The 27,716-nt window shown below is 35.2% G+C and overlaps 1 protein-coding gene across 1 annotated transcript in view; it reads left to right on the forward strand.

The window, feature by feature from the left end:
- MYO3A (myosin IIIA) overlaps positions 1 to 27,716 on the forward strand; it is a 266,051-nt gene that overhangs the window by 12,033 nt on the left and 226,302 nt on the right. Inside the window, exons 3-4 of the mRNA XM_033208976.1 lie at positions 5,864 to 6,048; positions 8,613 to 8,747. Coding sequence (XP_033064867.1) covers positions 5,881 to 6,048; positions 8,613 to 8,747 — 303 coding nt within the window. The 5' untranslated portion in view covers positions 5,864 to 5,880. The remainder of the gene's footprint in view (positions 1 to 5,863; positions 6,049 to 8,612; positions 8,748 to 27,716) is intronic.

A 27,716-nucleotide genomic window follows, 5' to 3' on the forward strand; every position in this document is an offset into this window, starting at 1 on the left:
TCTTTGTGGTTACCATGGGTATATCCTGAAATTATAGCAACTTATTTTAAACTGATACCAACTTAACTCAATTACTTATAAAAATTCTACTGCTTTACAGCTCTGCCCCCACACTTTGTTATTGATGTCACAAATTACATTTTACATATTGTAGATATGTAAAATAGATTAACATAGATTTATAACTATTTTTATGCATTTGTGTTTGAAATTAAAGGTAAAACAGTGGCATTAACTAAAATTACAGTACTACTGGGTTTTATAATTTTCCATGTAATTACTTTTACTGGAGAACTTTACATTTTCATAAGACTTCAAGATATTGTCTAGCATCCATTCATTTCAACCTGAAGGGCTCCATTTGGCGTTTCTTGTAGGGCAGATGGAGTGGTAATGAACTCCATCCATTTTTGTTTATCTGGGAACAAAAATTAATTTTGTTCTCTTTTTTGAAGGATAGTTTCCCAGATATAGAATTCTCAGTTGACAGGTTTTTATCTTTCAGCACTTTAAGCTGCCTTCTAACTTGCAAGAGTTCTGCTGAGAAATTCACTGATAATCTTGAGAGTCCCTTGTATGTAATAAATTGCTTTTCTCTTGCTGCTTTTAAGTTTCCTTTTTTTTTTTTTTTTTGTTTTTGTCTTTTCACAGCTTGATTATAATGTCTGGGCTTGGGTTTCTTTGGATTTGCCTTCCAATTCAGTGAGCCTCTTGGATTTCCAGATGTATGACTTTCCTTAAATTTGTGAATTTTTGGCCATTATTTCTTCAAATAAGCTCTCTTTCCCTTTCTCTTTCTCTTCTCCTTCTTGAACTCTCATAATGTATATATTGGTCTTGTTGGTGGAGTTCTATATGTCCCTCAGGCTCTGTTTATTTTCTTTCATTCTTTTTTCTTTCTGCCCTTCAGATGATAATTACAAGTAATTTGTCTTCAAGTTCACTGATATTTTCTTCTGCCTATTCGAGTGTGCTCTTGAACTCCTTTAGTAAGATTTTCAATTCAGTTATTTTATTTTTTATATCCAGAATTTCCATTTGGTTGTGTTTAATAAATTTATCTGATTTTGTACAGTCTGTCTTATTATAGATACTTTCACATGTTCCCTCTATCTCTATTCTCTGAAAACAAAATTGCATAAGATGGTATTATTTCTTTTTTTTTTTCTTCTTCTTTTTTTTTTTTTTTTTTGAGACTGAGTTTTGCTCTTGTTGCCCAGACTGGAGTGCAATGCCAAGATCTTGGCTCACTGCAACCTCCGCCTCCCAGGTTCAAGCGATTCTCCTGCCTCAGCCTCCCGAGTAGCTGGGATTACAGGCATGCACCACCATGTCCGGCTAATTTTGTATGTTTAGTAGAGATGGGGTTTCTCCATGTTGGTCAGGCAGGTCTCGAACTCTTGACTTCAGGTGATCCACCCACCTTGGCCTCCCAGAGTGCTGAGATTACAGGCGTGAGCTGCCGTGCCTGGCAAAGATGGTATTATTTCTTTAAAAAATATTTGATAAAATTGATTGTTGAAATCATTTGAAAATTTTCTATGTATTCTTTTCTATTCATTTCTACTTAATATTCACCAAATATTTATGGACTGTCTACTATGTGTCAGGCATGGTTTTAAAGTCTTTGAAGTATGTCAGTGAAAAAACAGGATAAACATTTCAGGCCTCAAGGAGCTTACATTCTGGTAGTGGAGAAAACAAATAAAACATAATTATAGGAAATTATGGAGAGTGTTAGGAGGTGATAAGTGTTATCAAAATGCAACAGGGTAAGTGAGACAAGGAGTTGGGAGGCAGGATGGGATGTAGGAAGTCAGATTGGAATTTTAATTAAGATGATCAGGGTGGGACTTACTGGGGACGTGAAGGCTGATGTAAGACTTGAAGGAAGTGGCGGTGTGAACCATGTCAATATCTGGAGAAAGAGCATTCTAGGCAGAGGGAACACAGATAACCCTGTGGGGGATCAGCCCTGCTATGTTTTAGAATGAGCATGAAGCCAATTTGGTTATTTTATTAAAGAAGAATTAAGTGCATGTTTACAAAAACAAGCAGAATAATTGTTGAGATGAGTCTGAAGATCCTGAAGTAAGATACGTTTTTCATTGTATTATGACCAATTTTTCTATCTTAAAAAAAGCCAGAAGCTCAATATATAATAAATCTATTCAAAAAGATGAGTATTCATTTTAAAAATGTAGCTTGGCGAGTACCTTTTCAGAATTATGGTAAATGCACGTATCAAAATATGTTAAATATATATGTTGAAAATAATTGGCTTACATGATCATATAACTAAGAACTTAATTATGTGTTTTAATTTTACAGGCTAGAGAATTACTTTTAATTCTGTGCATGCTAAAGGATTAGGGAAAATATACAAACATTTTTATGTCAAGTGCAATTTCCTGTAGTTATTAAGTAATTAGTTGTTTACTAGCTGTGACATTCTATTTCATTCTTAAAGAATAAACAACTTTGTATGGTAAAAGTATAGTTTAGCAGTCAGGAGACTTGATTCTAGCCTAATTCCAGCCTAATTATTTTGAAGCAGTCATTTTAAATGGCTTCATTTTACCTATGTGTTGGGAGTTTTGTTCATTTGCTTTATATGGAACATGGCTAGGTATATTCTGTTTCCAAAATGCCTTGTTTTTGTCATTTTGTGATTATTGCTTTATAATGTTTTACACCGTATTGATATACTGCTTTAAATATTTGTCTGATTGAGAATTGTTAAAGAAAAAATTGCATTTTAAACAAATTCCTGCTTATTTTTAGTGTCCAGCTCAAATCTTTTCCTGACCACTTCAGAATTTTCTCTGATTCTTTTCCTGATCACTTCAGAATTAATTGCTTTTCACCTGGGCTATTATAGTACTTTATTTATATTATTATTTATCACTTTTCATAATATGTTATAGTTACATGTTTATTAATCTATCCATGAGTTTTCTATCTTTGTATTTCCAAAACTCATAAAAGTACTTTGCCTATATTTGTTGTTCATTCATTTTTTCATTGAATTCTTATGTCTGTGTATTGAAAAACCAACAGTTAACTCCTAAGAGTTAATATATCAGAAATGAAAACTGTGTTCAATAACATTCCTGCTTGAAAGGCAGTATTCCATGTAATGAATGTTTCTCTTGCTTGACAACTCCTATTTCAGACCTTTAACAAGATTTAATTTGGTCTTTTGGTCTAACGTTTATGTTATAGAGATGGCATAAATGCTTATTTGCATGACTCAAGTAGATGTAAGAAGTAGTGATTTTGTCACTGATTATGAAATTGTTAAAGAGGATGATTATTACTGATTACCTCTTTGCATTTTGGATCAAAGGCATGAATTTCATAAAGATTAAGTGTTCTAAGAACTATTCAGAAGTGTGTTTTTATATAGTAATACAATTTTTAGCATGCATTCATAACCATTTACTAGATAATGTGCCCTTAAGTATAATGAATCAGAATGTGCTCTTATTGTGTTTTGGATTTTCGTATTCTTTTCAGTTCTCCATAAACCTTATTTCTCTTCCTAACTTAAAAAAAATGTAGTTTTTGAAGAACCCTATTTATTCATTTATTCAACAGCTATATATTTAACATTTACTGTATGTTCCAGGAACAGAGTTAGGCCAAATCGATTATTAGATTTGGAAATGAACAAGATAGATTAGGGCTCCACTGTCAGAATTAACAATGAACAAATAAACATTTGCCCATTTAGTCAATATTTATTGATTGCCTATCATGTGCTAGGCATTGTTTTGGGAATTGTGGATACAGTCACAAAATAACAGAGCCCATACCTCATGTAGCTTACATTCTAATGAAAGAATAACAGCATAAGTGGAGAAGGCTAACTTTATAAAGGTTCGTCAAGGAGGGCCTAAGAAATTGACATTTGAACTGAGATCTACAGGACAAGAAGGAACCAAAGGAAAAGGCTATTTGAGGACAAACAGCAATGACCCCGGATAGCAATGAACTTACTACATTTGATGCACATTGGTTTATAGCTTTTGATGTCAGAATATTAAGGATTTAGTATTCCTTCCATTTTTTCAATTAATAATGAAGTACAGGCATCATTTGTAAAGTTTGGTAGGAAAGAGTAAACGGCAAAGAGGGAAAAATTTGTGGAGAAACACATTTGAGGAAAGATATCACTGTGAAATAGTAACTCCAGAGAACAGGGAATATACAAACAATAGAAGCGCTGTAGGGTTGCTGAGCAGAGTTGATAGTGTAATTGTCAGTTCCTTATCCTCAATTTTAGGTGAAACTAGTCAACATGGTTGTATTGTTTTCTCAGTTACGGGCACAGATGTGAAGAAGATGTAGTATTTAACCAGAGTTGTTTTCACCCTCCAGGAGAATATGATGGAAAAAGGGAGGAACAAGAGTGTTTAGGGCCTTTGTAAAGATGTCACAATAATACAAGTCTTTAGAGTCTATCCTGGGGAAGGAGAAATGAGTAGGGAGTGAAAAATTAAGAGGGCTGATGGGCTTAAAGAAAGTTGAGGATCAGTGGATTGGTGATGTGAATAAAGCTGAAAGTTGTGAGTGTGGCCAGACAAGTGAATTTCATGGGCTAATATGGAATATTGATATATATTGAAAAGAGTGTGGTTTATATAGATAATTGAAATAATGTGAGGGCTACCAGAAGTGCTAAGAGCACTTTCCTTTCTTTTATTATTCTCACCCTTTTTTGTAGTTTTATAGAAATGGTGTAATATAATATAGGGAGAATACAGAAAAGAGCATCACTTGGAAGTCAAGAAAATGTAAAATGTCCTTTATAAAGTCACTTGATCTCATTGACCTATTCTTTTAATTAATTGACAAATCAATTATTTCAGCAGTGTGCCAGGTGTTGGACATACAGTGATGACATCAGATACATAAATGCTATCTAATTTACAATCACAATAATGGTACCATTGATGATATCGGATACTGATATTATTGATAATATTGATAATGATATCAATAAATGACCTCATTGACCATATTCTTTAATTAATCAGTCTGTCATTTCAGCCCTTGCAGTTGCTGGGCATACAGTAATGATGTCAGATAACAGCAGTGCAGAGTGCTGCTGGAGTACTGAGGTGGGGCATGCAACCCAGATGGAGTGGAGAGTAGTCACTCTCCACTGTATGAAGTGGTATCTACGCTGAGATCTGAAAGATAAGTAGGTTTTGCAATTTAGCAAAGAAGCCACAGCCAGATGGGGTCAGGAATAGTGTGTATTAAGGTCCTCAAGAAAGAAATGCCTTGAGGTATCCAGAGTAGCTGAATCATAGTGTATGAGAGAAGAGGCTGGAACATTAAGCAAAGGCCATATTTTAAAGAATTTGGTAGGTTATGTTAAGGAAATTTCATCCTAAAAGCCACGTAGAGTACCCATTATTGAGTTTTGCATAGAGAAGTGACACAAAACATGATCACTTATAAAGTGCAAGATCTGCTTAAATGAGGAAGTTGAATTTTATCTTCTCTAAGGTTCATTCTAAAATTATTTGATTTGTTGTGATACCGGAGTATAAAGAAGAAAATCAAAATTACATAAATGTCTCTTATTTTAATCTAAAAAGAATTAACAGCAATTAATAAGAGACTAGATTGGACATAGAAATAAAGCCCTGTTTACAAAGCATTATTAAATTCATATTAATGTTTGCAAATGAGAATTAAAATTCAAATTTCCTATGACTGAAATATGTTTGGTTACTATTGAATATTTTCTATCATATCAGTGAAAATATTCGCTAATTTCCCATGGGTTTGTGTATGCCATTTGATATCCTCAATCAAATGTAGATGAAACTGTACTTCTTATCTCCAGGTATTTAAACCTTTGAGATGTTTCCATTAATTGGAAAAACAATCGTCTTTGATAATTTTCCTGATCCTTCTGATACGTGGGAAATCACTGAGACAATTGGCAAAGGAACTTACGGGAAAGTTTTTAAAGTACTGAATAAAAAAAATGGCCAAAAAGCAGCAGTCAAAATTCTTGATCCAATTCACGTAAGTCATATTTTTTCCTTCTAATTAGCTTTATTTTTATCTGTATGAAACACTTAAAAAGACTGTAAGTATTTTATCTTGATTTATTCATCACAATAGCAGTCTAAAACAGGTTACAATTTGAAGATAAAGGTGAAGGAAAAGTCTGCTTATTTGCTTTTCCAAGTTTCTGTGCTTAATATGTGTAATAAGGCACAATAAGTACTTGATGAATACTTGCATAAGCACACAAAAAATGCAGCTCTCAATCGACAATGTTATTGAAGTTGACTCAATGTTATTTTAGACATGAAAAATTGTAAAGATACAAACTCAGGGGTCTAGAAGTAATCCTAAAATGGCATCTTAACCATATCTTCTTTTCGTCCTGTGTTTATTTAGGCTTCAGGAAATATTTCTCTTAGGCCAAACTAAAGAAGACTTTTTAAAATTAAATTTATTTCAGAGAAGGAAAATTAATTTTCAGGTTTGCTTAAATGTTTCCAAAGCAAACGTGGTGTGGATTTATAATCAGGGCAAAGTTCTTATTGTGAAGAATTAAATTTCATGTTCAACTCTGCTGGTCTCTGCTTATAGGAGGCCACAGTAGGGGCCCCCATTTGCTTTTTTTTTTTTTTTTTTTAAGTAGCAATTGTAATAAGCAAAACGGCCAAACCTTTTTTCTGTTTTAAGAGCGTGAGACTACTGAGATTCTATTTTCTGGTAATGAGAGCTGGCAGTTTCCGAATATCTTCAGGTTGCTGGTAGACACCTTTCTCTCCCATAGCGCATGCGAGAGCCAGAATGAGCTTAGTCATCAGATGCTTCTCAAACATCTACTGAAAGCAACTTCTCCATCTTGCACACATGATGGGAGCATGGCATGATGAAAATGGTGAAATGTGTATAGAGAGGGCATCAGAGTCCTAGGTCCTTGTTACAGCTCATCTACTACTTGTGAGATGCTGCAAAAGGTCTTGTTCATCTTAGGGTTGCTGTTCCTTTTTTTTTTTGATAGTTTATTTCTGCTAAACCCATTATAACTACACTCCTCCATATTATTTTGAGCAGAGGAGAAAGGTAGGGGAGGTATATTTTAAAGTAATAAATTAAATACACTGGAGGAAAAAAAAATCAGACTCAGTATGCCCAGGCTTAACTGTTGCTGAATGTCTTCACATTCTCTTGGAAACGTCTAAGCATTTAAACGGAAGGAACAGAGGTACAAATTAAGTTCTACCAAAGTGACTATACCTCTCTTTCCTCTAGCCTTTGCATTAGGGATTCAGGTGTGTGGCAGCAAGAGAAAGAAATTCAGTCCAATACCATTGTCTGGCCCATGGTGTATCTCTTTCCCTTCCTTCTTAATGGAGAACAAATGGCTTATAATCCATGTAACCACTATTCTTTCATAATTGACTCACGTGTGGTATACCTACAAACCTTATAAGTCATATTTAGTACTATTGAATGAAATACTGATTTTATAACTATTATACTTAATTTATCCTTTTGCTTTCATTCTTGTCACAGTACATACATATTTTTCTAATAATTATTTATTTACTCTTCTTTCATCTTGTCACAAGTCAAATGAAAAAGATTTATAACCAAGAGATTATAATCTTAAATAAATTTAAATGCATCCAAACATCTTGAAAAGATTTGCTTATTTTAAATTAAAGGAGTCTTACCATTACGTATTTTTAATCAGTCATTTTATTTTCAAGAGAGGAGTTGAATGAGTAAGATGAGAACGTAGCAGACTTGGGGTCTTTATCTGGATTTTACACTAACCAGCTCTGACTCCAGCTTCTCAGGGCTTAACTTTATGCCTCTAAAATTAGAGTTCAGATTTAAATTTCTACCTCTGTGATTCCATGATTCTGTAATAAAATAACATAAGCATTAAATGTCACTTTAAAATCAATATTAATAAAGCTTTCTCTTATTTATTACTCTGTGAATTGTTTCGTATATATATGTGATTTTCTAGAAATATGACTAAGTGGCTGTCTTTCATTCTTATTTATAAGATAGCAGCCTGTTCTTCTTTTGCTGAATGGACCTTTAGATCATTAAAGGTTTTGAGCAATCTTTTATAACTTAACTCTATTTGAGTTTTTTGGAAAAGTGGGAATTTATTGTTTGTATGACTGAGTTTTGGATAGCTTCTAAATGTCCTGTTTTCCAAAGAAACAAAATGAACCAGATTTCCAGTCTTAAAATTTACTATTTCAGATCAATGGCTTTGCCATTGTAACAAAGTTAATAATACAAAAAAGCAAAACCATCTGGAGTAGCTCTCCATAGATGTTTACTTATAATTGCATATAAAAATAACATTTATCCATTTTAAAATTTGATGAAATTGATATAACTTGAGATTCACTTGATTATCATGAAAATCACAATCTCTCCCCTTAAATAATGTAATGAGAAATTACAGTACATAATACTAAGCACAGTAAAGACTATTATGACCTTGACATAATCAAATTCTATATTTGGTATTCTATAATCTGTTTCTTTGACATTACTTATGTTTTTCTCACAGTTCTATTCTTATGACTTTTTGAAACTAGGATATTGATGAAGAGATTGAAGCAGAGTATAACATCTTAAAAGCACTTTCTGACCACCGTAATGTGGTCAGATTCTATGGGATATACTTTAAGAAGGATAAAGTAAATGGAGACAAGCTGTGGTTGGTTCTTGAGGTAAGTGTTTCAGCATTATTTGTATGGGTGGAAACTTAGAGTATGGTTCTGAAATGACTTATTATACTATTTATGTAACATTGATATCATAAAAACAATTCTGGTAAATTCCTGACCAGCCATGAATGTTGTGCCTAGTTTTGGCCTTGCCGTCTTAAGAAACATCAAAAAATTGAAGGAAAGCCACGAAGACTAGTAAATGTTAAAAGGAAATTACTCCACAATAAAAGACTAAAGAAACTGAGATTATTTTTCCCATAGGAAAAAAAAATTAAAAGGGATTTCATTATAATATTTATTTATTCATCTATATTTTGTTTCATTAACGTGTGATGAACCTCTGTGCCAGGTGCTAAGATATAAGAAAATTAATGTTAAGTGGGGCTTCATTAGGCAAAAATAGTGAGCTATAATTTTCTTTTTCTGTCTTTATTGAATGCTAATGACTTGAGCTACAGAACCAGGTATTTATATTTACAGGGAAGAAAACTTACTTTAAATGGTGTTGATACTGAATAAGTTGCTAAAGGGAATTTGTAGAGTCTGCCCTTTCCAGTCCTGAGAGTAGTTTTTCTTACACTGGAGCAATCCTCTCTAAGGCAGGAGTACTAGCAGGTCCCACACTAAGGTGATTGCCAGTCCCAGAAAAATTCCGTTTTTCTGATTTTCATTGAACATTATTCAAGTGCGGTAAACATTATTTCTAATAAAATCTATTAGAATTTTTTAAAATCACTTTTATCAAATTCAGGGACAGTAGATACCTTTATTTGACAACTATAACAGCATATATTTATTGTGTTCATCATTGTTTTATTAGCATTTGAGTATTTTATTTCTTTTTGAATGTTCCATTGCTTTCCCTGAAGTGGCATTGTCTTAGTCTATTTGTGCTGCTATAACAAAAATCCACACACTGGGTGACTCATAAAGAACAGAAATTTATTCCTCACAGTTTTGGAGGCTGGAAGTCCAAGATCCAGGAACCAGCAGGTTCACTTCTCTGGTGAGGCCTGTTTACTTCCAAGATGGCACCTTGTTGCTACATGCCCTGGAAAGAAGAAATGCTGTGTTCTCACATGGCAGAGGGCAGAAGGCAAGAGAGCCCAACACTGTGTGGAGCCTCTTTTTATTAAGGATCTTAAAACCCCATTCATGAGGAAGAAGCCCTTATAGGTTGATTACCTCTTAAAGGTCCCACCTCTTAATAATATCACATTCACCATTAAGTTTCAACGTATGAATTTTGGAGGGGACACAGCCAAAGTGTAATAGGCACAATAATCATAAATAAATTATATTAAGACTTTATATTCACATTTTTCTACTTTTTTTTTTTGAAATGGAGTCTTGCTGTGTTGCCCAGGCTGGAGTGCAGTGGCACAATCTTAATTCACTGCAACCTTCACCTCCTGAGTTCAAGCGTTTCTCGAGCCTCAGTCTCCCGAGTAGCTGGGATTACGGTCACATGCCACCATGCCCAGCTAATTTTTTTATTTTTGTATTTTTAGTAGAGACAGTGTTTCACTGTGTTGGCCAGGCTGGTCTCAAACTCCTGATCTCAAGTAATCCACCTGCCTCGACCTCCCAAAGTGCTGGGATTACAGGTGTGAGACACTGTGCCTGGCCTCCATTATGGTTTTTAAATGATTCTACAAATAATAGATGATCATTGTGGAAAATATTTGAACCTATAAAAAATTCTTAATATTTAACATATTTGCTTCATTTTTTGTATGTTTTTTTCTTTAAAAATATTTTAACTTCAGGAGTACATTTGCAGGTTTGTTATATAGGTAAGCTTGTGTCACAGGGATTTGTTGTACAGATTATTTCATCACCAAGGTGTTAAACCTAGTTCCCATTAGTTATTTTTCCTGATCCTCACCATCTTCCCACCCTCTACCATCAAGTATCTGTTGTTTCTCTCTTTGTGTCCATGTGTTCTCATGATTTAGCTCCACTTATAGGTGAGAACATGTGACATTTGATTTTCTGTTCCTGTGATAGTTTGCTAAGGATAATGGCCTCTGGCTCCAATCATGTTTCTGCAAAGGACATGATCTCAGTCTTTTATATGGCTGCATAGTATTTCATGGTGTATGTGTACCACATTTTCTTTATTCAGTCTGCCATTGATAGGTATTGATGTGGTTTTGCTGTGTCCCCACCCAAACCTCATGTTAAATTCCCATGTGTTGCAGAAGGGACCCAGTGGGAGGTAATTGAATCATGGGGGCAGGTCTTTCCTATGATGTTCTCATGATGGTGAATAAGTCTTATGAGATCTGATGATTTTATAAGGGGGCGTTTCCCTATGCAAGCTCTCTCCTTGCCTGCTGCCATCCATGTAAGATGTGACTTGCTCCCCCTTGCCTTCCACCATGATTGTGAGACCTCCCCAGCCATGTGGAACTGTAAGTCCATTAAACCTCTTTCTTTTGTAAATTGTCCAGTCTTAGGTATGTCTTTATCAGCAGTGTGAAAATGGACTAATACGGGCATGTAGGTTGATTTCATGTTTTTGCTGTTGTGAATAGTGCTGCAATGAACATACATGTGCCTGTGTCTTTGTGGTAGAACAATTTCTATTTCTTTGGGTATATACCCAGTAATGCAATAGATAGCTGGGTTGAATGGTAGTTCTGTTTTTAGTTCTTTGAGGAATCATCACACTGTTTTCCATAATGGCTAAACTAATTTACACTCCCACCAGCAGCGTATAAGCATTCTCTTTTCTCTGAAACCTCACCAATACCTGTTATTTTTTGACTTTTTAAAAATAGCCATTCTGACTGGTGTGAGATGGTGTCTCATTGCGGTTTTGATTTTCATTTCTCTAGTGATCAGTGATGTTGAGCTTTTTTCACATGCTATTGGCTACATGTATGTCTTCTTTTGAAAAGAATCTGTTCATGCTCTTTGCCCACTTTTTAATAAGGTTGTTTGTTTTTGCCTTCTAAACGTAAGTTCCTTACAGATGCTGGATATTAGACCTTTGTCAGATGCATAGTTTGCAAACATCTTTTCCTATTCTGTAGGCTGACTGTTTACTCTGTTGATGATTTCTTTTGCTGTACAGAAGCTCTTTAATTTAATAAGATTTCATTTGTCAAGTTTTGCTTTTGTTGATATTGATTTTGGAGTCTTCATCATTAAATCTGTGCTAGTTCCTGTGTCCAGAATGGATGATATTGCCTAGGTTGTCTTCCAAAGTTTTTATAGTTTTGGGTTTTACAGTTAAATCTTTAATCCATCTTGAGTTGATTTTTGTATATAGTGTAAGGAAGGGGTTCTGTTTCAGTCTTCTGCATATGGCTAGCCAGTTGTCCCAGCACCATTTATTGAATAGAGAATCCTTTCCCCATTGGTTGTTTTTGTCAGCTTTGTCAAAGATCAGATAGTTTTAAGTGTGTGGACTTATTTCTGGGCTTTCTATTCTGTTCCATTGGTCTGTGTATCTGTTTTTGTACCAGTACCATGCTGTTTTGTTTATTGTAGCCCTGTAGTATAGTTTGAAGTTGGGTAGTGTAATGCTGCCAGCTTTGTTTTTCTGCTTATTTAGATTCCTTTTTGGTTCCACATGAATTTTAAAATAGTTTTTTTCTAGTTCTGTGAAGAATGTCATTGGTAGTTTGATAAGAATAGCATTGAATCTATAAATTGCTTTGGGGAAGCATGGCCATTTAAATGATATTGATTCTTCCTATCCATGAGCATGGAATGTTTTTCCATTTGTTTGTGTCATATGATTTCTTTGAGCAGTATTTTGCAGCTTTCATTGTGGAGATCTTTCACCTCCCTGGTTAGCTGTATTTCTAGGTATTTTATTCATTTTGTGGCAATTGTGAATGGGATTGTTTTTTATTTGGTTCTCAGTTTAACTGTTTTTCGTGTATAGGAATGCTAGTGATTTTTGTACATTGATTTTGTATCTTGAGATCTTGCTGAAGTTGTTTATCAGCTTAAGAAGTTTTGAAGCCGAGACAATGGAGTTTTCTAGATATAGAATCATGTCGTCTGCAAACAGGGATTGTTTGCCTTCCTTTCTTTCTATTTGGATGCCCTTTATTTCTTTCTGTTGCTTGATTGCTTTGGCTAGGACTTCCAATACTATGTTGAATAGGAGTGTATGTTTTTTGTATGTTTCAATTTTTTGACAGTATTACTTATGAAATTATCCTATATTTTTACTTAATGTAACTTCAGATAGTTTTAATCATTGTTATGTTTTTCAAAGGAAATACATTCACTTGAATAATAAAAAAAAAGATTGTTTCGAAGGGTTGATAAGATAAAGCAATGAAAACATAGATCCAGTTTAGTGGTGCCACCTTCTCCTGAGCGGGTCCACACTTTTGATGACGTGATTGCTGTATCTAGAAAAGTATGGCTGAGCTTCTATACTGCCTCATTTAGAAATCCATGTTCTTAATTTTGGCAATATTGTTCATTACACTTTTGGAGCTCTTCATCTTCCCACTCTTGTTTGGAGACCTGCCATGTGTCTGACCGCTTTGATATCTCTCTGATGCCCACCTTGATGAAACCACTGGTTCCTAAATCCCTTGGCCTCCTCTTTCCAAGTTTCTTTCTTTGTTTGGCACATCATGTAGTAATTTGTACCTCTCCCAGATTACCCATTTTGCTGATGCCACCAAATCTTGAATCCCTCCAGTTCAGTGTCAGCAGGAAACAAAATTTCAAGTCTCTTAACCTGTGTGTGTGTGTGTGTGTACTGCTCAGGCAGGCTTCTGAATGTTGATATTTTGTATATGTGATAAGAGGGTTTCGAGTCCTTTGATTACAGACTTCCAAATGACCGCTTGCTTTCTGCCCTGCTCCTCTAAACTGCTTCTCCACCTCTACTATTCCCTAGCACTGTCTGGGTTAGTCTGTTCAGGTGACTGCAAAAGAACCACACAAAGTATCTTAGTTTGTGGCTTCCTCTTCATTGCTAAATCAGTTACCACTTGCTTATCTGCTTTCCATATTGCAAAATTTATTGAATTTTTTTGCTCAGTGCTTTCCTTTTTTCTTTGTGGTTATAATATTTTATTCCTTTAGTAGCATTTTAATGGAGATTCATGAGTAAGAGGAAATAAATTTTTATATTTCATCTGCCACCTTTATGGTCTGGAGCCTTTCAAAATGTAAAAAAGTATTTTCAAAAATCTTTTATCATCTGATGCTATATATTATTTTACAAAATTAAATAGCCATGTGTGTCCTTTAAAAATAGACAATTTATCTATGATTTCAATATTACAGTTGACCCTAACTTTTAATTATTAGGGATGACAATCTCCCATGCACTGAAAAATCGAAGTATAAATTTTGACACCCCCTAAAACTTAACTACTAATAGCTTACTGTTGACCTGAAGCCTTACTGATGACATAGTCAATTAATGCATAGTTTTATGTCATAGGTATTATATACTATATTCTTACAATAAAATAAGCTATAGAAAAGAAAATGTTATTACGAAAATCATGAGGAAGAGGAAATATTTTTACTGTTCATTAAGTGGAAGTGGATCATCATCTTCATCCTCATCATCTTCACATTGAATAGTCTCAGGCAGAGGAAGAATAGGAGTGGTTGGTCTTGCTGTCTCAGGGGTGGTGCAGGTGGAAGAAAATTAACATATAAGTGAACCCACACAGTTCAAACCCTTGTTGTTTAAAGGTCAACTGCATTTTTTCTTTCTCTAGTTTAAGATAGCTTTGTATTTTTAGCGAAATCACATATAAAAGCAAAGCTAAACTTTTACTCATCTTGGTAGTTACCAAGTAATAGAATGTAAACTATCAACCTAAACCATTTTGCCTTACATTAATGGATAATTTTAGAGTTTAATTCTTGTTTGTGTTTGCATATTTGAGAAGTACTGCTGTACAAAATCCTTGATGTAACCTTGAATATAATTTGTTTATATCCTTCAAAACATTTTCAATAATGCATTTTTAATTTTTCTTCCATGTATAGAATCATTGGCAGATGTGCGTTTAAGTGGAGATTCAGGTATTCTGTCTAATATAGGCCTAAATGGACAACAAAATAAAGTATAAATCTTTTCCCAGAGCTTAAAAATATTGAATCAGATCATTCATTGTCATAATGCCTATTAAATCCCTATTCTAATATCTTGGCATTTCTCAGTATTATCACCTGGAATTAGGAGACAGTTGGAAACCCCCGATATTAGTTAAATGTTTTTTGAGAGAGCAGATTGATTAAAATGAGTTGGATTGATTAAAATGTTTTGGGAATATTGTATAAGTAAAGCAGCATCCAGATATAGTGAATCAGTAGAGTCGTTACAATTTCTTTGAATTTTGTCCTTATGATTTATTATCAGATAGAGACATTGGAAATAGCTCTAAATGGCTTAGGACAAAAAATAAATTTAGTTTAATAAAATGGTATATCCAAAATCTGATCTACTTGAACTTACAAAGTGGGGGAAAAAAAAAAAGTCTAAGGAAAGCAAGAAGTTGGCAAACTGTATATAAGATAATTGATTTGCATATGTAAATTAGACTAATCACATATACACATAAGTGGCTAGATGTACAATTACCTGATTTATAAACATGAATGGTGCAGGTGCTGCTTTAGAGGCACTTTCAGAAAACTGGCTTGTGGCATCAATGCTTTGTACTATAACATGACTGCTAATTATACCTCTTATTATAATAAAGTCCATTTAAATTATTTTGCATGAGGATACCAAAAGAGGGGCAGTGGCTGTGATGTTACCCCGAGAGTCATGTTAACAGTCCTAGGCTAATTAATGTGAATCTACATACAGAAGGTGTGTACTGGAGGGGATGTATTAGCAATAAGTAACTGTCCTCATTCTAAGCCTGGTGTGTGTGAATGGCCATACTAGCCTAGAGAAACCCCTGCGAGATGCTTTTCACAGTGAAAAACCATTTTACTTATATTTCAATCCAGAATTGAAATCCTAAGAATAATAATGTGCCAAATCTTGCTGGGCAGTCTGTTTTCTCTAGTTACAATTTTAAAATTGTTTCTTTTGCTTTTTGATATGATTTTTCTCTTTTCTTTATTTTACTTTCATTTTGTTATTTTAGAAGTTTTTGAGCATGAATGATATACAAGGCTCTGTTTAGGAGTTATTTTCATCTTAATTCTCTGCATGTTTATTTTTAGAATCTAAATGGTACCCAGGTTTAGTAAAAGGGCACTAGTTGCTGGCCCTCTGAAATTCCAGTTATACACTTGAATGAAGTTTTATGCTGTAGAAACTGATTTAGTTTTTTATAGAACATCTATGGGGACTTTTGTTGTCATTCAATATTTTAGGTTTTCCTAATGATGTAGACATAAAGAGAAAACCAATGTTTTCTGTTTGTTTCTATCTATGCCTCATTTTGAAATACCTTATGTGTATTCCTTTCTGCCTATAGCTATCACATCTCTTGACTGACTTGTTTAGTGAAATGTAAATACCTCTTTTGACTTTGTACTGCCTTTTACTCCTGATATCTACTGTTGGGGATCAGTATCAAGGGTGGAGGGGAGCTGGGAAGATGAGGGCTGGGCTATGATTCTTCAAATTCTTCCTGCCTGAACTGGGAGACCGTAAAACAGAATCAGAATTGAGCTATTGATGGACACAAAGGGGAGAACTGAGATTTAACTGTAATTTTTCCCTTCTTGGTTGGATAAACAACCAGGTTTTAAGTAGGTAAGGAAATCTGGGCTTCTCTCTCAGGAGCTGTTTGCTTAGCGTGCCTTCAGCCATAATGAATCCAAAATTCAGAGTTAGGACATCTTTCTGTTAAAAGACCCTTTCCCTCATAATCCAGTCTTAGCTATAATTGCTCCTTTCACAGTGTTGCTACAGACTGCATTCTATTATTCATTTGAATTGGTCCTGATTTGTTCATTCTTAATAGTGACATTGCTTTTTCTTATTGCTCCCCAATTATAGCAATTTTTCTCTTTGAAATTATATCCTTTTCAGGAGACTAAAGACTGCCAATTATAGGTGGTATTTCAAAGCATGAAAATTCAGTAAATAGTCATAAAGCCTCTCAAATGCACATTTTCGGTCATCAGAGTGGTTTTTATAGACATAAATACTACTTTCATGTGTCGTGCATTATTGGTTCTTCTGGTTTTATACTTACATCTAGTTAGTAATATCAGGCCTGCCTTGAGGAAAGGAAATTGATAGAAAGAAGATAAGTAATAATGAATGTGAGCTTTCTATTTGTTCAGCTATTAACTCTTTAACGCTACTGCCCTGGAGATAACATGTACACAGAGGGAATATAAAGCCTTTGCAGGATATATTTGTGAGCGGTCAGAAGAAACAGGGCAGGAGTGAGAAGCTGGGCTGCTGAGTTCCTTAGATAGCACAGAATTGTTCCTTCTTTCATTTGGCAGTTCACAATTGCAGTGGAGTAGCAGAGTCACAGTGTGATTCCTTTTATGTTCTTAAGGCTGGAAACACCATTCCCAGCTCTCATATAAAAGGCTATTATTTGGTGTACTTGCAATAGAACAGACAGCCAATTACCTAGAGTTGTTTCATTTTTTGTTTGTTTAAACGGCAGGATAGAAAAATGGCCTAAATGTACTTCTTTGTACTCTTCTAACTTAGGAAATATATAAATAATATATGTAACTCTTATGTGTCTTTCCTAATTGTACTTCAGTGCTGGAAAAAGCATCTTCTTTGAATAGGCATGCACGTTTTATAGTGTTACTTCAGAGGTAAGAAAATATGAGGTGACCAGTGATGTCTTGCTATTTAATAAATTAATAGATTTTTATGGTACACATTAAAATATTTCTTCTCGTAAGTTATTTTTTCTGTGATCATAGATTTCTTGTTGATTGCATTACTAGTGTGTTATGGTGTTCTCCCTAGATTTTTAAAGCATTTTAGGGTGAACTAAGTGTTCTATATTTTGATTTACTGGTTACATGATTATATACAATTACTAAAATACATCAAACTGCATACCTAAAAGAGCCAATTATATTATATGCCAATAATATCTTTAAAATACTTCTAGTTTACACGTTAGAAAAGGAATGTGAACATTTTACACACTACAAAAGTACACATTAGAAAATGTCTATTAGGTGGTAGTCCCAGTTTTTATTAATATTTTATTAGTATTTTATTGGAATCCAGAATTTGGTACATTAATATGTTTCATTGAAATTAAGATGAACATATCGCACTTTGTATATATAAACAAGTGAAAAGAAAACTAATAAAAACTCGTCTTAGCTTTGTCCCCTGCTTTTTAACTTTTTGTTGTTTCTGTTTATGTCTTATTGTACTGACTATGTTTTGAAAAGTCGTTGCAGTCATTATTTTTGATTGGTTCATCATTTGGTCTTTCTACATAGGCTAAGAGTAGTTTATACACCACAGTCACAGTGTTATAATATTCTGTGTTTCTCTGTGTACTACTATTACCAGTAAGTTTTGTACCATAAGTTGATTATTTATTGCTTATTAATGTTGTTTTCTTTCTGACTGAAGAACTCCCTTTAGCATTTCATGTAGGATGGGTTTGGTATTGATGAAATCCTTCAACTTTTGTTTGTCTGGCAAAGTCTTTATTTCTCCTTCATGTTTGAAGGATATTTTTACTGGATATACTATTCCAGGGTAAAAGATTTTTTTCTTTTCCTTCAGCACTTTAAATATGTCATGCTGCTGTCTCCTGGCCTATAAGGTTTTCACTGAAAAGTTGCCGCCAGAGGTATTGAACCTCATTGTTTGCTATTTATTTCTTTTCTCTTGCTGCTTTTAGGATCCTTTCTTTGTCCCTGATTTGGAAGTCTGATTATTAAATGCCTTGAGGTAGTCTTCTTTGGTTTAAATCTGCTTGGTGTTCTATAATCTTCTTGCAGTTGGATATTGATATCTTTCTCTAGGTTTAGGAAGTTCTCTATTATTATTCCTTTGAATAAACATTCTACACCTGTTTCTCTACCTCCTCTTTAAGGCCAATAGCTCTTAGATTTGCCCTTTTCAGGCTATTTTCTTTGGAGTGTGCTTCATTGCTTTTTATTCTTTTTTCTTTTGTCTCCTCTGACTGTATGTTTTCAAATAGCCTGTCTTCAAGCTCACTTACTCTTTCTTCTGCTTGGTCCGTATGTTATAAAAGGACTCTGATGCGTTCTTCAGTGTGCCAATTACATTTTTCAGCTCCATAATTTCTGCTTGATTCTTTTAAATTATTTCATTCTCTTTATTTCTTTTATCTAATAGAATTCTGAATTCCTTCTCTGTGTTATCTTGAATTTATTTGGGTTTCCTCAACACAGCTATTTTGAATTCTCTATCTGAGAGGTTACATATCTCTGTTTCTCCGGGACTGGTCCCTGGTGCCTTGCTTAGTTCATTTGGTAAGGTCATGTTTTCCTGGATGGTGCTGATGTTAGTAGATGTTCTTCGGTATCTGGGCATTGAAGGGTTAGGTATTTTATTGTAGTCTTCACTGTCTGGGCTTATTTGTAGCCATCCTTCTTGGGAAGGCTTTCCAGATATTTGAAAGGACTTGGGTATTGTGATCTAATCCGTGTCTTTTTTAGGGGGCATCCTAGTCTCAGTAATGCTGTGGTCGTTGCAGGCTCATAAAGTTGCCACCTTGATGATCTTGGACAAAATCGAGGAGAATTCTCTGAATTACCAGCCAGAGATTCTTGTTCTCTTCCTTTTCTCCCAAACATACAGAGTCTCTGTCTCTCTTCAGAGCCACCTAAAGCTATAAGTGGAGTGACACAACACCCCTATGGCCACCATCACTATGACTGTGCTGGGTCAGACTTGAAGCCAGCACAGTGCTGGGTTTCACCCAAGGCTTGCTGTAACCACTCCCTGGCTACTGCCTATGTTTACTCAAGGCCCTGGGTCTCTACAATCAGCAGGTGGCAAAGACAGCCAGGCCTATGTCCTCTTCAGGAATATGAGATCTCCCCAGCCCCAGGTGGCCCAGAAGTGCCATCTGGGAGTCAGGGACTAGAGTCAAAAACCTTGGAAGTCTACCTGGTGTTCTACTGTATTGCTGCTGAGCTGACACTCATACCACAAAAGGCAGTCCTTCTCACTCTTCTCTCACCTTTCCAAAGGCAGAGGAGCCTCACCCTGTAGCCACTACCACCCCAGGCCATGAGGAGTACTTCCAGACTACCTCTGATGTTCTCTTAAGGCAGGAGTGCTCCTCATTTAGCTTGTGGTGAATGCTGCCTGGCCTATGACTCACCCTTCAGGGCAACTGGCTCCCTCTGGCCCGGGGCAGGTCCAGAAATGCTGTCCAAGAATCAAGTCCTGGAATTCTAGATTCCAAGAGCCCGCCTGGTGCTCTGCCCTCCTGTTGTGGTGTTGGTACCTAAGGTACAAGACAAAGTCCCCTTTGCTTTTCCCTCTGCTTTTCTCAAGCGGAAGGAGTTTGCCCCATAGCCACCACAGCTGGCAATGTGCTGATCACCTGAAGCCAGCAAGTCTCAGAGGCTTACCCAAAGCCCTCGATGTAGTACCTGGGTATTGCTGCCAGTTATTCAGGGTCTAAGGGCTCTTTAGTTAGCAGGTAATGAACGCTGCCAGCCCTGGGTCTTTTCCTTCATGGCAACAGGTTCCCTTCTGGCCCAGAGTGTTTTTAGAAATGTCATCTGGGAGCTAGGGCCTGGAATGGGGGCCTCATGATTCTGACTGCTGTCTTATCCTGCTGTGGCTGACCTGGTACCCAAGATGCAAGACAAAGTCCTTTCCACTCTGCCTTCTTCTCTACTCAAGGAGAAGGGAGGGGTTTCTTTTGGAGCCTTGAGCTGTGCAGCCTGGGGCTAAGGGACAGGTGATGCCAGCACTCCCTTGGCTGCCCCAGCTGGTGTCTCAGTTGGTTGCATGACCCCCGAGTCCACTGTCTCTGGGCCCTAGTTCAGCACTAGGACTCGCTTATGATTTGTAGTCCTCATGGCCTAGGTTGCTTTTCAAGTTTACTTGAATACATAGAGTGCAAACCTGCAAACCTCTGTAGCGAGGTTTGCAGGCACTCAAGTTCAGACTGCTGGAATTGGCAGTTCCTCTCTGGCTAGGCTGAGTTTAAATGCTCCCTCTGTGGGTGGGCGTCAGTTGAGTTTACTCTACTTTTCCTTTCTGCTCTAACAGGACAGTACTGAGTTCAGTGCCTCACAATTGCTGTGTTCTCCCTCCTGCAGCACCCAGAGACGCTCTGGGCACCACCCATTGGCTGCCGGGGTTGGGAAGGGGTGGTGTAGGTGATTTAGAATGTTTTTTTTTTCTTTTTTCCTCTCTCTCTCTCTGCAGTGCCTCTTTCAGCAATATGAAGTTAAAACCAGATACTATGGGTGGTCACCTGTTTTTCGGTTCTTAAGAAGGTGGTTTTTTTCTGTGTACATAGTTATTAACTTGATGTTCTTGGTGGGGGGTGGGCAGGACTGGGACAATGAGTAGAACTTTCTGTTCTGCCATCTTGCCCATACTCCCTGGTTTCTAAACCCTGAAGGCACGATACACTTTGAAGAGGTACCTTCCATAGCATGTGAAAAGATGACCTCTGTCATTTTATTATGTGTGTGGGTGTATGTGTGTGCATAAGTTTACAGAACTAAAGTTTATCCATCTAGTCATATATTTATTCTATAAATAGTAATCTCTTACTCTGCACCAGCCATTTTGTTAGGTCTCAATATTCAATAGAGAACAAGACACTCTGCCCTCATGGGAGCTTGTTGTCTAGTGGTGGAAAAAGACAATTTAAAGCTAAATTTAAAAGTAGTTATTTGTGTTTATTAGTGCTATGAGGAATATAAAAGGGGACATTAATAGGATAGGAAAAAGAAAACCTTTTATGAAAAAAGTAGTCAAAGAAGTACTGTGTGAGGAGGTAGCATTTTAATCTGCTACCCGAAAACAAACAAACAAAAAAAAAGGAAGAGTTTTAGTACCTTTATTCTTTGAAATAGCCTCCAAACTACTCTCACGATAGGAATCACACTATCTTGAACCCCGTGCAGCAAAAACTCCAAGAATGGGATCTTGGAAACTGTAGTTTTCTAAACAACCCCAAAGGTGATTCTTTTTTGTTATTATTATTATTTTTGAGACGGAGTCCACTCTGTCGCCCAGACTGAAGTGCAGTGGCACAATCTCGGCTCACTGCAAGCTCCGCCTCCCGGGTTCACGCCATTTTTCTGCCTCAGCCTCCCGAGTAGCTGGGACTACAGACGCCTGCCACCACGCCTGGCTAATTTTTTTTCTTTTTTCTTTTTGTATTTTTAGTGGAGGCAGGGTTTCACCATGTTAGCCAGGATGGTCTCGATATCCTGACCTCGTGATCCGCCTGCCTTGGCCTCCCAAAGTGCTGGGATTACAGGTGTGAGCCACCGTAACCGGCCAGAGGTGATTCTTATGAAAGGAAAGCCCAGGAAACTCTATCAGAGGTTCTCAAATCATAGTATACATAAGAAAACATTCTGGGACTTCTGCTTCTGGCTATGACAGACCAGGTATTGACATGCTGTTGTACCACAGACAATTAGAAAGCTGTACATAATGTGTTGTTAAAAACACAACACTTTCTAAATATTGGAAAAGAGACTTAGGACTGTGACACTGATAAAAGGAAATAAGTGAGGCGAACACTACAATTACTTCATCTTTATTCTTAGAGGCAGTTTCCAGAGCACAGGCAGAAGGAAGCAGTTCCCAAGGAGATCAGAGCAGCTCTTGCTGAACTGAAGAAACTGGAAAGGCAGAGTGATTGGACTGTGCAGAGAAGAGGAATTTAGGCAGAAAAAAAGCTCTGAAAATCTGTATAAAGATTATCTATACAATCTAAATAAATACATAAAAATATTTAACTGAAAGCCTACGTAGATATATGTAGAGTATGACTTCAGGCCGTTGGGCAAAGAACAATTACCAGAGAAAGAATCAATGTAGCGCTGTAATCCACACAACTACTGAAGTTAGTGTAGGATTGAGAGATGCTTGAGTTTTTACCAACCAAAATGGGGAAACTTCACTGAACACCTGAGACATTTAATAGAGACCCTCCAGAAAGGTTATACATTAGAGGAAGGGCTAAACTAGCCCTGGAATAAGAGCTACCTGAGAAGTTCAAGTTGATCCACAAGTAATTAACTGCTTGCCAGAGCAAAATTCAACGTTCATTAATAGAAGACAGCAAAATCTACAATTCAATAATGTAACACTAAGGATATCCAGCTCCAATATGAGATCACTAGATATGTGAAGATTCAGGAACATGCAGCCCATTATCAGAAGAAAAATCAGTCAATAGAGTCAGACCCAGAAGTAACAGAGATGTTGAAATTAGCTGGTTTGTACTGTAAAACAGTTATAAATATGTTCAATGATTTAAAGAAAAACATGAACATAATGTTGAAAGAAATGGAATATAGAAAAAAGAACCGAATAGAACTTCTAAAACTTAAAAATACAGTATATATGATGACAGATTGTAAGAATCAGGTTTAACAGCACATTAGATATATGGGAGAAAAGATCAGTAAACTCGAAGGCAGGAAAATGTAAACTGTTGAAACTGAAGCATAGTTATCAAAATAAGGCTGGAGAGAAAAGTCTCTGTGACCTATGAGACATGAATGACCTAGTAGTCTAACCTATGTGTCATTGCATCCTGAGAATGGCAGGTGTAGGGGGTGGAGGATATCATATTTCAATAATGGCTGAAATTTTTCTAAATTTGCTGAGCTTACTAAGAAGCTGAAGAAGGTCAAAAATCACCCAAGTATGAGAAGGAAAACCACACTAAGATATGTCATCATCTAAATGCTGAAAATGAATAAGAAGGATTATAAAAGCAGCAACAGAAAAAAGACACATTACATTTAGGGGTCATAGATAAGAATGGCTGCTGGTTTGTCATCAAATGCAATAGAATGACATATTTAAAGGATTAAAAGAAAAGTCCTCTCAATTTTGAATTCTGTACCCAGTGAAAATATTATTCATAAATAAAGACAAAATAAAAACAGACATTTTTGTCAAATGAAAAAATGAAGAATTTACTGCCAGAGACCTGCACAATAAAAAAATGTCAAAGAACATTTTTCAGGCTGAAGGAAAATGATTCCAGGTGAAAAGTCATACCTACAAAAAGGAATAAAAATCACCATCAGTGGTAAATATAGGGCAAATATGAAACTTTTGATTTTATACTTTTTGTGTCTTCAAAAGAAAAACCACTTTTTAGAACTACAATTATAACTCTATGTTATGAGGTTATAACCTATGTATATAGCAAAGGGACAGTGGAGGAAAATTGGAAGTACAGCAGTTTACCCTTACCTGAGGTTTTGCTTTTCACAATTTCAGTCACCTGTGGTCAACCGCTGTTTGAAAAAAAATAAACAACTCACGTTTTCAGTTGTGTGCCTTTCTGAGTAGCATGATGAAATCTCATGTGGTTCTGGTCCATCCCACCCAGGATGTGAATTATCTTCTTGTACAGCATATCTATGTTATATATGCTACTTGCCCATTCGTCACTTAGTAGCCTTCTGGGTTATCAGATAGATTGTCATAGTACTGCATAGCATAGTCATATGTATGTTGTATATGCTACCTGCCCATTAGTCACTTAGTAGCCATCTGGGTTATCAGATTGTCATAGTATTGCAGTGCTCGTGTTCAGGTAACCCTTATTTTACTTAATAATGGCCCCAGAATGCAGGAGTAGTGCTGCTGGAATGTTGTTATAATTGTTCTGTTTTACTAGTAGTTATCATCTCTTACTGTACCTAATTTATAAGTTAAACTTATATGTATAGCAAAAAGCATAGTATATATAGGGTGCAGTACTATCTGTGGTTTTGGGTATCCACTGAAGGTCTTGGAACATATAATCCATGGATAATGGGGGACTAGTGTTTACAATTAAAGTGTCTTATATGTGAAGTGGTATATGATTTTAATGTAGATAGTAATAACTTAAAGATGCATATTGTAAACCCTAAAGCAACCAGTAAAAAAATAAAATGAGGAAGTATAGCTAATAAGCTAGTGGAGGACAAAATAGAATACTAAAAATATTCAACCCAAAAAAGTAGAAAAATAAGAAAAGAGAACAAAGAAAAGACAAATAGAAACAAATAGAGCAATATGGTAAACTTAAACCCACTTACATTTATAATTACATTAAGTGTATATGATTTAGGCTATACAATTTAAAGGCAGAAATTATCAGACTGGATTGTAATACACAACTACAAACACACTTTAAATAGAAACATACAGATAAATAGATTGAGAGTAAAGAGATGGAAAAGCTGTACAATGAAAACATTCATTTTATACAAGTTGGAATGGCTATTTTAATATAAGACAAGATAACTTCCAGACAAGCAGTATAATCAGAGACAGATGACATTTCATAATGATAAAAAGTTCAATTCATCAAGAGGAGAAAACACTTTTTAGTTTGTGTGTGCTTAATAATAAAGCTTTAAAATTACATGACTTAAAAACTAAGAGAAATGAAAAAAGAAATAGTAATATCCTCAATATTAAATGGAAATTTCAAAATCATTTCCTGAGAAATTTAGAAAACAAGTAGAAAATTACTTGAGAATACATAAAACTTAAGTATTCTGGACCATAGGACAAATATCAACAAGTTTAAAAGAGTCAAAATAAAAAAGAATATTATCTGACCGTAATAGAATTAAATTAAAATCCACAAAATAAAAATGTAATAAAAACTATCAAATACCTGGGTTTTAGATCACACACCTCAAAAACAAACTTTAGGTCAGAGAGGAAATCAAAAGAAAAATGTGAAAGTATTTTGAATGGAATAATGGAAATGCAACATATCAAATTTGTAGAATGCATTTAAGCAGTGCCTAGAAGGGCATTTGCACCTCCCTGTAATGTATATTAGAAAAAAAAAATATTTAATATCAATTACATAGATTTTTGCCTATGAAGCAAATTAAACCCAATATAACCTAAATGAAAGAAGTAATAAAGATAATAGTAGAAATCACTTTAATAAAAAATAAGCAAAAATAATAGAATGAAAGGAACAGTTGTCTGTTAGTAAAGGTCAATAATAAACGATCTCTTTAGACAGAACCAGAGAAAAGTAAGAAAATACATATTATTTATATTAAGTATCAAATAGGGAAAATTATTGAATTTATAGACATTCAAATGATATTAATGAAATATTATGAACAACTTTATATTGATAAATTTGGTTATTTAGTATCTTGGGTCTTTCTGGAAAGACACGAGTTGTAAAAGAAATAGAAAACACAAATAGTTTATATTAATAAAAGAAACTTAGCAATTAAAACCCTTTCCACAAAGAAAATACCAAGCTCAATGACTTCACTGGTGAATTCTGTCAAATATTTATACTAACTTAATTCTGGAGAGATATAGAAATATTATTACTCTAGCTCTATTCCCTTTTCCTCATTTTCAAGCTGTATTGTTACACATGTTGTATCAGTAAATAGTACAACAGTGCATTTTTATTTTTTTATATTTTAAAGAAAGGGAGAAGAAAGAAGAACAAGTATATAATTATAGTTTGTTATCTTTCTTATTTAATGTTTCCAGTTCTTTTAGTTTGTTCCTGTGAATTTGAGTTTCTGCCTGGTGTAATTATTTCAGTATGGCTTTGCTCCAACCCACCTCTCTTATGCAGTTGTTAAATATGTCACATTTCTATATATTGTAGGCCTAACAATACAATTATATGCCTAATGTTTTATACAATTGCTTTTTAAATAAGAGAAAAAGGAAGAAATATCCATTTACAGTATATCTTCATTTTTCTCTAATGAAATAATTACCATTACTAGTGCTCTTTGTTTTCTTGTGTCGCTCCAGATCACTATGTGAGATCACTTACTTTCATTCTAAAAAATTTCCTTTAGTATTTCTAATAAGTTGGTTCTGCTAACAATGAGTTCTGTTAATTTTGTTTACCTGGCATTGTCTTCATTTCCCCTTTATTTTTGAGAGAGTTTTGCTGAGTATGATAATCTTACTGAAGTATTTTTTCCTTTAGCACCTGAATATGTCATCTCTCTGCCTTCTGGCCTACATAGTTTCTGATGAAAAGTCAGTTGTTAATATTATTAGTTCCCTAATATATGACAATTCATTTTCTTCCTGTTAATTTCAAGATTTTCCTTTTATTATAGGCTTTCAACCTTTCTACTATTATGTGACTGGCTTGGACCTCTTTGCATTTATCTTTTTTTGTTTGTGTGTGTGTTTGCAGACAGAGTCTCACTCTGTCACCCAGGCTGGAGTGCAGTGGCGCAGTCTTGGCTTACTGCAAACTCTGCCTCCCAGGTTCAAGCAATTCTTCTGCCTCAGCCTCCCGAGTAGCTGGGACTACATGCATTTGTCTTATCTGAGTTCATTGAGCTACCTGGATGTATAAATGAATGCTTCTCATTAAATTGGAAAATTATCAGCCATTACTTCTTCAAAGATTTTTCTTCTGCTGCTTGTTCTCTCTCCTGTCTTCTCATACTGTCATTACATGTATGCTTATATTTCTCTGAGACTGTTCATTTACCTTCATTCCTTCTTGTTTTTTTCATATTTTGTAATCCCAATTCAAATCTGTTGAGTCCCTCTAGTGAAATTTTCATTTCTATTATTGTACTTTTTAAATCTATAATTTTCACTTGGTTCTTTTTTTAGGAGTGATGAGTGTTCTCTTTATTTATATTCCATATTTGATGAGACATTACCATCAAACCTTTCTTTGCTACTTTAAGCATGATTTCCTCTAGCTCTTTAAATATATTTATATATTTGCTTTGGAATATTTGTCCACTATGTCCAATGACTGGGCCCGCCCACAAGCCCTTCTTTTTCTCATGTGTATGGATGATATTTTCCTGTTTCTTTGCATGTCTTATTTTTTGTTG

The sequence above is a fragment of the Trachypithecus francoisi genome, unplaced genomic scaffold, assembly GCF_009764315.1.
Source record: "Trachypithecus francoisi isolate TF-2019V2 unplaced genomic scaffold, Tfra_2.0 Lachesis_group9, whole genome shotgun sequence".
NCBI classification, from domain to species: domain Eukaryota; kingdom Metazoa; phylum Chordata; class Mammalia; order Primates; family Cercopithecidae; genus Trachypithecus; species Trachypithecus francoisi.